Source organism: Cetorhinus maximus, chromosome 12 (assembly GCF_964194155.1).
Source record: "Cetorhinus maximus chromosome 12, sCetMax3.hap1.1, whole genome shotgun sequence".
In the NCBI taxonomy this organism is placed as follows: domain Eukaryota; kingdom Metazoa; phylum Chordata; class Chondrichthyes; order Lamniformes; family Cetorhinidae; genus Cetorhinus; species Cetorhinus maximus.
Window position 1 is genome coordinate 18041618 of NC_135890.1, and position 13799 is coordinate 18055416.

At 41.7% G+C, this 13799-nt stretch overlaps 1 protein-coding gene across 8 annotated transcripts in view; it reads right to left on the bottom strand.

Moving 5' to 3' along the window:
- LOC144687254 (putative adenosylhomocysteinase 3) overlaps positions 1 to 13799 on the bottom strand; it is a 107690-nt gene that overhangs the window by 30903 nt on the left and 62988 nt on the right. For all 8 annotated transcript variants that reach the window (XM_078553093.1, XM_078553094.1, XM_078553090.1 and 5 more), the window contains 2 exons: positions 6789 to 6932; positions 4214 to 4314 (listed from right to left, as the gene is read on the bottom strand). In XM_078553093.1, coding sequence (XP_078409219.1) covers positions 4214 to 4314; positions 6789 to 6932 — 245 coding nt within the window. The remainder of the gene's footprint in view (positions 1 to 4213; positions 4315 to 6788; positions 6933 to 13799) is intronic.

Below are 13799 nucleotides of genomic sequence, written 5' to 3' on the forward strand. Positions count from 1 at the left end.
TTGTATTAACTGCAAATTCACACACGTTATATTTACTGTTCACTAAGTTGCTGGTTAGAAAAAGTAACCACATATGTTCCAGTAAAATCATAGCGGTTTAAGGAAGACCACCACTATTTGTATAAGCAGTTTGTTGCATAAGGCCATTGATTATACTAATCATATTAGCCAATTATACAAGGAAGCCATTTAAAATGATAATGATCATGTTACGAGTGAAGCTATAATTTTACCATCAAATACAAATAGCCACTTGGGATACCAGTAAAATAGGCTCCCACAAGATTACAATCCCTTGATTTGTGCTGGAAAGGAATGGGTGTGTAGACATCTGGGACACAGAGTATGGCTTGGTTGTCTCATCCCTGCAGGTCATATAGTCTGCCAACACTGTGTAGGGTCAAACACGAATAGTGGCCAAAACAAAAAGCTAATGCGGATGCTGGAAGTCCAAAACAAAAACAGAATTACCTGGAAAAACTCAGCAGGTCTGGCAGCATCGGTGGAGAAGAAAAGAGTTGACGTTTCGAGTCCACATGACCCTTCAACAGAACTGAAGTATAGTTAGGAGAGGGGTGAAATATAAGCTGGTTTAAGGTGGGGGGCGGGGGGAGAGAAGTTGAGGGTGGGGTGGTTGTAGGGACAAGCAAGCAGTGATAGGAGCAGATAATCAAAAGATGTCACAGACAAAACGATCAAAGAGGTGTTGAAGGTGGTGATATTATCTAAGAAAAGTGCTAATTAAGAATGGATGGCAGGACACTCAAGGTACAGCTCTAGTGGGGGTGGGGTGGAAAGACTGACAAGGTATTAGTTGTAGATTTAAAAATAATGGAAATAGGTGGGAAAAGAAAAATCTATATAAATTATTGAAAAAAAAGAGGGAGGGGGAAGAACTTTAAAACTCAACAACTTTAGATCTTAAACTCCCCCTCCCCCCATCCCCACCCCGTTTCTTCCCCCTCCCTTTTGTATTTTTCAATAATTTATATAGATTTTTCTTTTCCCACCTATTTCCATTATTTTTAAATCTACAACTAATACCTTGTCAGTCTTTCCACCCCACTCCCACTAGAGCTGTACCTTGAGTGTCCTGCCATCCATTCTTAATCAGCACTTTTCTTAGATAATATCACCACCTTCAACACCTCTTTGATCCTTTTGTCTGTGACATCTTTTGATTATCTGCTATCACTGCTTGCTTGTCCCTACAACCACACCACCCTCAACTTCTCTCCCCCCGCCCCCCACCTTAAACCAGCTTATATTTCACCCCTCTCCTAACTATACTTCAGTTCTGTTGAAGGGTCATGTGGACTCGAAACGTCAACTCTTTTCTTCTCCACGAATAGTGGCCACTTGGGTGATCTTTTCAAGGAAGGGCCACTAACATCATCCACCGCCTCCACAAGCCCCCCCCACTACACATGTTAGAAATGTACCCAGCATACATTATCAGCTTGAGTAAGAAAAAGAGAAGGGTTACAGGGTTGGTGACAGTTTAAAAACATAATCCAGTCTATTACAGTGGGCAACTATACAGTGATTAATGGTTTTATATACTCTGCTGTAATAGTGAGAGGCTGTGCAAGTACTACTAACCCAAATGCAGTCAAAAAGAAAAAAATTCTAATAGCATATGAAATAAAGGGAACAGTGTATGTAGTAAACAATGAATGGTCTACTGGTGATGCTGTTTCTGATAACTCACTAGTGCCACCTGCAGGAATAGATGTGGCACATTTTAATTTCAATAGCTATGTGGCAACAATAATTGCAAGTGCAAAATGCCGAACTGTAACCCAGTATGGAGATGAATGCAGCCTGATAAGCATAACCACCTTCACAGCATAGGGTAAATGGCACAACATTCATTTTACCTAGTAAATCAGTTAAAGGTGCTGTGGGTGAACGCGAACAACAGATGGCACATGAACCTGGTGAGGAAGAAAGTGTTGGCGGTTGTTTAGTGTACTCCTGGTTCCTGCCTTTCTTTCAGCTCCCTATTTCTGGCTCTAAACACAGAAGTTTCAGTATGGGGAAACATCCGATAGTTAAAGGAAATAAAATAAAGCTTTATAATTAAATATGAGGAAAGTTAAATTTAAAAGAGCTGAGAGATAATTTCTGGTTATCATGGTGTTGCAATTGTGAGGTTTAAAAGGTTTTTTATGTTTTGGGACTGTGTCTTTAATTTAAGGTAAAATGAAGAGGGTCAAGTGACCTGTGCTGAAGTCTGCCTGACAACAGGCCTTGGTGACAGGGCTGTTAAAGACTGTTTTACTGGGAAGGTGTAGATTGTTCACACTAGGAGACAATGGTAGCGGTATCTGTGTTTATAGTGGTCAGACTGCTAGTCTCCAAGGTCCCAGGAAGGTATTGAAAATATGTTGCAAACATTTGAGTTTTAAACTATTCGATTCCACAATAAAATAGAGTTGGGGTCTAAAGAATACCTAATCAGCATTTCTACCTGCATACAAGACCTTCAACAATTTTAGATCATGAACTCTCTCCTCCATCCCCACCCCCTTTCCGATCCCTCTTTTCTTTTCCCAATAATTTATATAGATTTTTCTTTTCCCACCTATTTCCATTATTTTTAAATGTATTTCCATCCATTGTTTTATCTCTACCTTTTAGCCTATTTCAATCCCTTCCCTTCACCCCACCCCACCCCCACTAGGGCTATCTGTACCTTGCTTGTCTTGCTTTCTACCCTTAATTAGCACATTCCTTAGATAATATCACCACCTTCAACACCTCTTTGTCCTTTTGTCTATGACATCTTTTGGCTATCTTCACCTAGCACTGGCCCTCTATCCAGCTCTACCTGTCCCACCCCTCCTTAAACCAGCTTAGATTTCACCTCTTTTCTATTTTTACTTAGTTCTGTTGAAGAGTCATACGGACTCAAAACGTTAACTGCGTTCCTCTCTGCAGATGCTGCCAGACCTGCTGAGTTTTTCCAGGTATTTTTATTTTTGTTTTGCATACAAGACCTGCCTGATTCATGTTGCCATGGTGCTGGGCTTTGAGAGGGGAAGGGTGCAGAGAAAGCCATTGTGATATCGGGTTACAGACTTCCCTAAAATATCACTGAATATCATAGACAGGTTGGGTAGTCTGCGAGCGGGAGCGGAAGAGAGAGAGAAAGAGAGAAAAAGAGAGAAAGAGAAAGAAAAAGAGAAAGCGAGCGAGTGTAATAGCAGTCTGGGGCTGAAAGTCTCTATGGTTCACCGTGCAGGAATGCGGGTGGGAACTCATGCCTGGATTGGAAAGACCAAATTCATGAGGAATTAGAACAAGGCTGGAAGATTCGTCTAGCTTGAACTAGAGGAAGTATCTCTGGGTTGGGGGGAGTGGGGGAAGAACCTCACTGTGAAAGGCAGTCCTGAGATTAACAGAAGTAAACCCTTGGGAGCTAAGAATCACTTTAAACTGTTTACAGGAAAATTGAATGCCTACTTAAAGACAGTGTGAAGTATATCTGTGAAGTTTATTTTTTCAGTTGTGCTAGAAGTAAAAAAGAGAAAGTTCTGCGATTTAAAGTATGTAAGTTGCCTACAAAGCTAGTGTTTAGTCAAAAGTACTTTCAGTCTTTTGTTACAGTAAAAGTCTTAAAACATGAAATCAGTTATTAACTGGAAGTTCAATTTCTTTTTCAAAGTTATCGGTCTCTACCTGCATACAATGGGCCGAAGGGCCTTTTTCTGTGCTGTAGACCTCTATGACTCTACGGTGATCATAACAATGGCAAAGGGCATCAGTACAGAGGAATGAAATTCCTTTTTTTTTTACTTGCATCGTTAGATGAAGTACAACAGATTGTTGAAGTTCTCCAGACAATGCCCCTCAATTCTAACCTCAGAAGAGCATCTCTGCTAGCACCATTATTTTCCACTCGCTAATCTATCTAAGAGTTGGGTGCGAAAAGCAATAACTCATTTCACAGTAACCTACATAGCATTAAAAATTTCATCAAGCTGGGCTGGATTGAAACAGGGGCTCTGGACATTGTTAATTAAGCCACTCACCATATGCCCCCTGGAATTTTATAACTAGGGATTTAAAGTTGGACAAAAACAAAAAGCTAAAAGCTACTGCGGATGCTGGAAATCCAAAACAAAACAAAAACAGAATTACCTGGAAAAACTCAGCAAGTGATGCTGCCAGACTTGCTGAGTTTTTCCATTTAAAGTTGGACACTCACCGCAGTCTGGGCTGTAATATGAGTGCAGCCGACTATCTTAGATCCAGCTAATGGCTTTTCTCCCTGGGCTCGTTTTCGAAGAGCCATGAGTGCTGGCATCTCTGCATCAAAACAACAGTAAGCACAAAATGAGTGATGAAGTCCTTTATTGCAACACATGATTGCTTGGTTAACAATGAGTTTACTCTGGGAACTCCATGTTCTGTTTTATTCTACAATTTGACAACAAAATGAAAAAGATTGAGGTGTGGTTAGATTAGATTACAAGTGACAATCTAAAAATGTTGGATGTAGGAAACATTTGGATTTTGAACATCCTACTGGATGAAGCTGAACTTGGAGGAGACATTGCACAATTCTGAGAAAACAACTTCACATTCCCCTCTGCCAATACTGAACCAAAGGGAACATCTCTTATATTCAGCAAGAATCATGTACAAAGGTTTCCAGTCTCAATGTTAAAATTTCCTAATCCAAATACATGTAAATGACGGGCAGGAAGAGACCAGTTGGTCCGTCAAGCTTGCCCCACACGGATAATGCCCGGAGCATCATGGCCAGGCACTTCTTATCCCCACAAGATATCTAATGTCCAGGGAGAGGCAAAAGAATCAAATAGTTAAGGGAAAAATCCAGGGTCAATAAGGGAAAAAACCTATAGAAAATTCTTCTCCAATACTCTCAGGCAATTGAAACCAGTCCAGAAGATCACACTGACCATGTGTATGTTAATGCACTTACCTTCTCTATGATGCAATCTCTGCCCCAGTTAAGAACCAGTCGAGCTCCCTCTTGAAGGTATAGAGAGTCAGCACCCACCGCACCAGTCAGCAATGCATTCCAGAGGCTCACTACTCTCTGGGAAAAGAAGAACCATCTAACATCCAGATCTATTCCTATTTTTGCTTAGTTAAAAAGCATGCCACTTGGTCCTCCCCAATCTGTTAAAATAGAGTAACCTACCAATAGGTAGGCAGTGCTGTCCTTTCATTATTTTATATACTTGAATACCATTACCTAATACTTTGCTCCATTGCAGTCCCAGGTTTCTGTCTCAGCTGACCTTGTCAGTTGCTACTCGCAGCAGTTTGGAAGACTCTTGGAGATGAGCCGTGAACCCCAATAAACCGTATTCATGTAGTGATCAGCATAGCTTGGCCAGCAGTTCATTCTAGAGTAGTCAGTGTATGGCAAGGTCATATTTTGGGTGGCAACCTCACTACACAGAGAATAGTATCTGTGGGGCATGCTACCTACATACAACAGCATGCATTATTTTGTTAAAGTCTGAACTCCTGATTGCCACAAAACAGTGTTATTTTTAAATTGAATCCTCAAGAGAAAATATTCACATTTTTATGAAGCTGTTGTACCTTTCGATTGCATGATGCTCTGCATGAAGAATGTATTGATGGCAAACCCTTTTGAACGTAACGAAGCAAGGGCTGTGGCAATTTTTTTGGTCTTACTTTCTGGGATAAGTTAGATTTGGGGTGAAGAGTGGGTAGGAGGACTTGCTTGTTACTATATTGCTTGGAGTTGTTTGCCTTCATGGCGAATGATGGGTCACTATGCTGGGAAGCGCAGAGCAGTTTATTTTCACCCAGCTTCCAAGAATGGTTTCCAGATTCCTTGGAATCTCTTGGTTTTCAGGCGGAGATTGAAAATTACTTGTTCTGATTAGAGTAGAATAATAAATGGATCTTACATAGAACGTAGAGCACAGAGACAGACCATTCAGTCAAACAGGTCTACGCTTGTGTTTATGCTCCACGAAAGCCTTTAAACAGAGGGTACAAGTATAATGAGCCTCATTTTAAAAAGCATCCACAGCACTACCCTAATGTCTTCTTCGCAAATTCCTCCCTCCAATCTTACACCCAGTAACACACCATTTGCTCCTCTGCCTGCCCTCTTCCTTCACCCCAGCATTGGCAGCACAGTCTCCAGGCACCTCAGCCCAATTCACTGAAACACCTCTAAATTTCCACACTTTTTCACTTTCTCTTGTCTCCTTTTTAAACCATCACAAAATCTTTCCAACCAAACTTTAGGTCACCCCTTCTAATCCCACCCTCATGGTTTTGCTTCTTTTTTCTCCCTACCAGTGTTTGTGAAAAACCTCGAGATGTTTAAAGCACTATATAAATTCAAGATATTACTTTACATACATCTTATCACATTGCAGTGTTGCATTCATTGGATGGATCAGTGAATGGGCTGATGTACATTAATGAAGTTACTATTTCAATCAAAGCCTTCAACTTCCACCTGCTTTCACCCCCCCCCCCCCCCCCCCCCCCCCCCCCACCCCCCACCCAACCCACCCCCCTGCCATTTCCAAAATAATGGGTTTCCTATCTCAGTCAGGTCATCAGAGGAAAGATCTTTCATCAGACACGACAAAAGCCAGTAGGAAGACTTCAGCCAGCCTGATTTTTCAGGAAACCCTTGCTTGTCAATGATGGTCAAGTATGCTTTACCATGAATCTACTGTATTTCAAGAAACCAGCTCAGAATGTTGTAAATGAACAAAATGTACCAGAATTGACAACCGCATAGTATAATCTCTCACCTTGTTCTGCAATTTCAATCTCCCTGCGCCCAAAGTCTGCCTGTTTGATGTTTTTGATGCAGAAGTCACTACTGGCTTTCGAATTTTTCTGCTGCTTGTCACGTGGTGATGTTTCATCATCTGAGCTATCTGTGTAAGATGCCGCTAGGAGCAAATGAGAAGTAGTGAACAATCAACGCAACAGACAAATATTAATGCCTTATTCAATGCTAATCTGGGAAAGTAGACACTGGGCAGTGAACCCCTCCACACCTTCATCAAAGGTCATGGAGTGTCATGTCGAGAACCACTTGATTCTCAAATATGTTTGAATCAATGCACTTCTATGTAACAGAGTGCATATGGCTGAGGTGAGGAGGACAGGGTTGATGGTATGAGATTCTGACTTCTTTAAATCCCTGAAAGCATTTCAAATGTAATGCACTTGTACAACTGAATAATCTTTAGTCAAAGCTCAAGTTATATTTTTGCTGAAAGGAGTAAACTGGCTAAAGTTTAGGTGAAAGACTAAAGGAATGTCCACTCTTAGCAGTTTCTTTCAGTCGCCTTTCATCTTTCATTACTGCTTTTCATGTCTTGATACATCTCCCCTAATACAGCATGAAGAAATTTTGCTTCAGTGACACTTAACTGGAATGGAGGTCTGTGGATGCCCATTACTCCTACACACCTTAATATACAGTGGTAAAGTCTGAAATCAGCATCTAAACACAGTCATCCCTTGTTGCTCTTTGCTTCCTCATGACCTTCAGTATACAAATACTGCTTACAACTCCCTGACTAACAAGGAAACCGTAGAAAATATAGTATCAAAGCAAACTTTATAAAGTGTTTTAAAAAAGCACACTACTTCAGGACAGAGACCTCAAATGCTGGTTTTATGCTGAGTCACAGTGATCTCTGGGAGCCATGTAGGGTTCATCCTCCAATATAAAGACCTAAACAGACAGTAGCTTGCCGTGTTTCTATTATAGAAACTGGCTTTCTTATCCAGACAGAATGAGGGCCCACAATACCTTTAGATTCTGAAATCTTATTTTTTTCAAAAAAGATGGAATGCAACCAACAGGATGATTAACATCTGCACCCAGCTGCTGTGGAAGCATTGGGTTGAGTTATCAGAGATAGTGCAAATTATGCAGCTCTCCCAGACGCTTCAGTCATGTCTTGAAACATAAAGGGTTAATTTCACACAAAGCGTCAAACACCAAAAGCGATCATAAATGTTTCAAAGCTTGTAGGACTATCACCATACATGTACTGTGTTTAAGGCTGTTGATTTTTTTTTGCACATGGTCACATTGATTACCCATCCCTGGTTGCCCTACGGTGATGGGCCTTCTCCTTGTGCTGCTGCAATCATACAATCCTGACTTGGAACAATAGTACCCTTCCTTCACTGTCACTGGGTCAAAATCTTGGAACTCCCTCCCTAACAGCACTATGGGTGTACCTATACCATACAGACTGAAACGGTTCAAGAGGGCATCTCACCTTCATCTCCTCAAGGGCAATGAGAAATGGGCAATAAATGCTGGCCTTGCCAGTGATGTTCACATCCCAGGAAAGAATAATAAAAAGTCCTCATGGTGGCATTGCTCCCACCAATGGGTGGAGAATTCTAAGATATTGATCCAGCCACAAGAAAGGAACAGCAATATGACCAAAATAAAAGCAAAAAACTGCAGATGCTGGAAATCCAAAACAAAAACAAAAATATCTGGAAAAACTCAGCAGGTCTGGCAGCATCTGTGGATAGGAGCACAGTTAACGTTTCAAGTCCGAATGACCCTTCAACAGAAGTAAAAATAGAAGAGAGGTGAAATGTATGCTGGTTTAGGGGTGGGGGGCTGGGACATGAAGAGCTGGATAGAGGGCCAGCAATATGACCAAGTTGAAATGGATAGGAGCACAGTTAACATTTTGAGTCCGAATGACCCTTCAACAGAACTAAGTAAAAACAGAAGAGAGTGAAATATAAGCTGGTTTAAGGGGGGGGCGGGGACAAGAAGAGCTGGACAGAGGGTCAGCAATATGACCAAGTTGAAATGGATAGGAGCACAGTTAACGTTTCGAGTCCGAATGACCCTTCAACAGAACTGTAAAAATAGAAGAGAGGTGAAATATAAGCTGGTTTAAGGGGGGTGGGGGGGGTGGGACAAGAAGAGCTGGATAGAGGGCCAGCAATATGACCAAGTTGAAATGGTGCTTAGCTTGGAAGGGAACATGGAGGTGATGGTGTTTTCATGACATTCACAGAATCTCACAGTGCAGAAGAGGCTCTTCGGCCCATCGAGTCTGCACCGACACGTGAGAAACATTGTTGCTCTTATCCTTCTCTATGGTAAAGGTTGCAGGGGACAAGCACGCTGTCAAAGTAACCTTAATGTATCCTGTAAATCATACATATCACAGCCACAGTGGTGAAGGAGGTAGATACTGAGTCCAGTGGCAGGGGCATCGATCAATCCAACTGCTCATATCTAGGGGAGGGGCAAGTATCCCATTAAACCACTGACTGGAGTAAGCAAAATGGGGACCTGGAGGCAGTAGCCACCACCTAGAAGAGCAGGCAGAAAGAGGACCCAGGGCAGTAACTATCACCTAGAAGAGCTATCTAATCCAGTCTCTGACTCTAGAGTGAAGCATCCGCATTCTGAGAGAAATCAAAGTGTGGCATCAATAAGTGATTGGCTGATGAATATTTTGCTCGTTTATCTTCAAAACTTCTATAATTTTTTTAGTAATTGTGAAGTTTTATTAGCTGTAGTAAGGTTTACTAGCAGTAGTAAAGATTATTGGGAGTAGCATGTTTATTAGTTATAAATTAATTAAGAATAAATAAATTAATTAACACATAATAAAGATAGCAGGCCAGGTGATGTGTTGCGGCTGCAGAACGTGCGAGTCCCTGGACACCGAGGTGATTCACGTCGGCAGTAAGTGCCTGCGGCTTGAGGAGCTTCGGCCCAGAGTCATTGAGCTGGAGGCCGAGCTGCAGACACTGCAATGCATCAAGGAGGGGGAAGGTTACCAGGACACTTTGTACCAGGAGGCAGTCACAGCCCTTAGGATAGGGTCTTCTGATTTAGTCAGTGATCAGGGACAGGAGGGTGTGACTGTGAGTGAGGCAGGGAGAGGGACCCAGAAGATAGAAGTGGAGGAGCCTCAGCCTTTGAAATTGTCTAACAGGTTCAAGGTTCCTGCAGCCTGTATGGATGGAAGTGGTGGCTGCAGGGATGAACAAACTGGCTATGGCACCATGGTACAGGAAGCCATTCAAGTAGGGGAAGCTAACAAGAATGTAGTGGTAATTGGGGACAGTTTAGTCGGGGGGGATAGTTCTCTGCAGCTAAGAGAGGGAGTCCAGGCAGCTGTGTTGCCTGCTCAGTGCCAGGGTTTGGGACATCTGCTCTGGGCTGGAGAGGAACTTGCAGTGGTAGGGGGAGGATCCAGCAGTTTTGATCCACGCAGGTACCAACAGCGTAGGTAAGACCAGGAAAGAAGTTCTGCTGAGGGAGTATGAGCAGCTAGGGGCTAAATTAAAAAGCAGAACCTCAAAAGGTAATAATCTCTGGATTGCTACCTGAACCACGAGCAGACTGGTGTAGGGTAAATCAAATTAGAGTTAAATGTGTGGCTCAAAGAATGGTGTGGGAGAAATGGGTTTTGATTCATGGGGCACTGGTACTAGTGCTGGGGAAAATGGGAACTGTATCGTTGGGATGGTCTTCACCTGAACCCTGCTGGGACAAGTGTTCTGGCAAGTCGTACAACGAGGACAGTAGAGTGGGCTTCAAACTAAATAGTAGGAACAAGAGATCCAGTTTGGTAAAATGTGATAAATTAAATAAAGGAGACAATGCAAAAGAGCGAGATAAGAATAAGGGAAATGATGATCAGAGAAGGGACAGCAGGAAGGGACAGAGTGTACAAACCTAAGAGTGCACCAACAGATAAGGCTAAGGGTTACAAATAGAAGTAAAAAGACAGAGCTAAAGGCTGTATCTGAATACACAGCATACATAACAAAACAGATGAATTGACAGCACAAATATAATCTGATAGCCATTACAGAGACATGATCGCAGGATGACAAAGACTGGGACCTGAAGGGATATTCGAGGGTATTAGACATTTAGGAAGGACAGGAAGCTAGGAAAAGATTGAAGGATAGCTTTGGTTAATTAAGGATGACATTTGTACAATGGAGAGAGATGACCTTAGTTTTGGAGATCAAGACGTAGAATCAGTTTGGGTAGAGATGAGATATTGTAAAGGTAAGAAGTTACTTGTGGGAATGGTTTATAGGCCCCTAAACAGTAAGCACACTGTAGGACAGGGTATATAGGAAGAAATAATGGGGGTTTGCGAGAAAGGTACAGCAATAATCATGGGCGGTTTTAATCTGCATGCAGATTGGGCAAATCAAATTGACAAAGGTAATCTGGATGATGAGTTCATGGAGTGTTTTTGGGATTGTTTCTTAGAGCAGCACGTTTTAGCACTAACCAGAAAGCAAGCTATACTAGATCTGGTAACGTGCAATGAGACAGGATTAATGAATGACCTCTTAGTGAAGGTGCCTTTAGGCAGCACTGATCATAATATTATTGAATTTCGCATTCAGCTTGAGGGAGAGAGGAGTGGATCTAAGACTAGTGTTTTAAACTTAAGTAAGGGCAATTGTGAGGGCATGAAGACAGAGCTGGCTAAAGTGAACTGGAAAATTAGGTTAAGGGATAGGTCAGTAGAGATGCAGTGGCAGACAGTTAAGGAGGTATTTCAAATTACTCAGAAAAGATGCATCACAGAATGTTATGGCGCAGAAGGAGGCTATTTGGCCCATCATGTCTGTACAAGCTCTCCAAATGAGCATTATGACAGTGCCATTCTCCTGCCTTTTCCCTGTACCCTTGCACATTGTTTCTATTCAAATAACCATCTAATACCCTCTTGAGTACCTTGATCGAATGCGCCTCCACCAGACTTCCAGGCAGTGCATTCCAGACTTGAACCACTCGCTGTGTGAAAAAGCTTTTTCTCACATTACATTTGCTTGTTTTGCAAATCACTTTAAATCTGTGTCCTCTCATTCTCGATCCTTTTACGACTGGGAACAGTTTCTCTCTATCTACAATATCCAGTCCCGTCATGATTTTGAACGCCTCTATCAAATCTCCTCTTAGCCTTCTCCTCTCTAAGGAGAACAATCCCAACCTCTCCATATCTTCATAACTTAAGTTTCTCATCCCTGGAACCATTTTTGCAAACCTCTTCTGCACTCTCTTCAATGCATTCACATCCTTGCTGTAGTGTGGCGCCCAGAACTGTACACAATACTTCAGCTGAGGTCTAACTAGTGTCTTATATAAGCTCAGCCTAATCTGCCCCTATTAATAAAGTCCAGGACACTATGCTTTAACAACTGCTCTCTCCACCTGTCTTGCCACCTTCAGTGACTATGCACATATGCTCCCAGGTCTTTCTGCTCCTGCACCCCCCTCAAAATTTCACCCCTTATTTTATATTGTCTGTCCATGTTCTTCCTACCAAAATGCATCACTTCACATTTCTCCACACTGAACTTCATCTGCCACCTATCTGCCCACTCCACCAACTTCTCTATGTCCTTTTGAAGTTCTATACTGTCCTCACAGTTTACAATGTTTCCAAGTTTCGAATCATCTGCAAACTTTGAAATTGTCCCCGCACACCAAGATCTAGGTCATTAATATATATCAGGAAAAGCAAGGGTCCCAAAACCCAACTCTACTACAAACCTTCCTCCAGCCCGAAAAATATCCATTGACCATTACCCTCTGTTTCCTATTACTCAGCTAATTTTGTATCCACGCTGTTACTGTCCCTTTTATTCCACGAGCTTTCTCAAGTCTGTTGGGTAGCACTGTATTGAATGCCTTTTGAAAGTCCATGTACACCACATTAACAGCATTACCCTCATCAACCCTCTCTGTTACCTCTTCAAAAAACTCCAGCAAGTTAGTTAAACATGATTTCCCCTTTAGAAATCCATGCTGGCTGTTCCTAATCGACCCAGCTTTTTCCATGTGATTATTAATTCTATCCTGAAAAATTGTTTCAAGAAGCTTCCCCACCACTGAAATTAAACTGACTGGTCCATAATTGCTGGGCTTATCCTTACAACCTTTTTTGAACAAGGGCGTAATGTTTACAATTCCAGTGAAGGGAAGGACGCACCGTCCATGGCTAGATAAAGAAGTTAAGATGGTATCAAATTGAAAGAAAAAGCATATAATTCCACAATGATGAGTGACAGGTCAAAGATTGGACAGAATATAAAGAACAGCAAAGAATGAGTAAAAGATTAATGAGGAGGGAGAAATCTAGCTACGAGAGAAAGCTAGCTAGAAGTATATTAAAAAAAAATAGAAAGAGTTTCTATAGGTATTTAAAAAGGAAAAGAGTAAGTAAAATGAGCAATGGTCCTCTAGAAAGTGAGAATGGGGAATTAATAATGGAAAATAAAGAAATGGTGGAGGAATAGAACAGATATTTTGCATCTGTCTTCAATGTAGCGGATAATAAATAACACCCCAGAAATAATTGTGAATCAGGAGGTGAAAGGGAGAGAGGAACTTAAAACAATTACAATTACCAGAGAAAGGGTACTGAGAAAATTATTATAACTAAAAGCTGACAAGTTCCCAGGTTCTGATGGATTTCATCCTAGGGTCTTAAAAGAAGTGACAGCTGAGTTAGCAGGTGCATTGGTTTTAATATTCCAAAATTCCCGAGATTCTGGAAAGGTCTCATCAGATTGGAAAATAGCGAATGTAACTCCTCCCTATTCAAGAAACAAGGGAGGAAGAAAACAGGAAACTACAGGCCAGTTAGCTTAACATCCATCGTAGGGAAATTGCTGGAATATATTAAGGAGATTATAGCAGGACACTGAGAAAATCTCAATGCAATCAGGCAAAGTCAACATAGTTTTGTGAAAGGGGAATCATGTTTGACTAACTTATT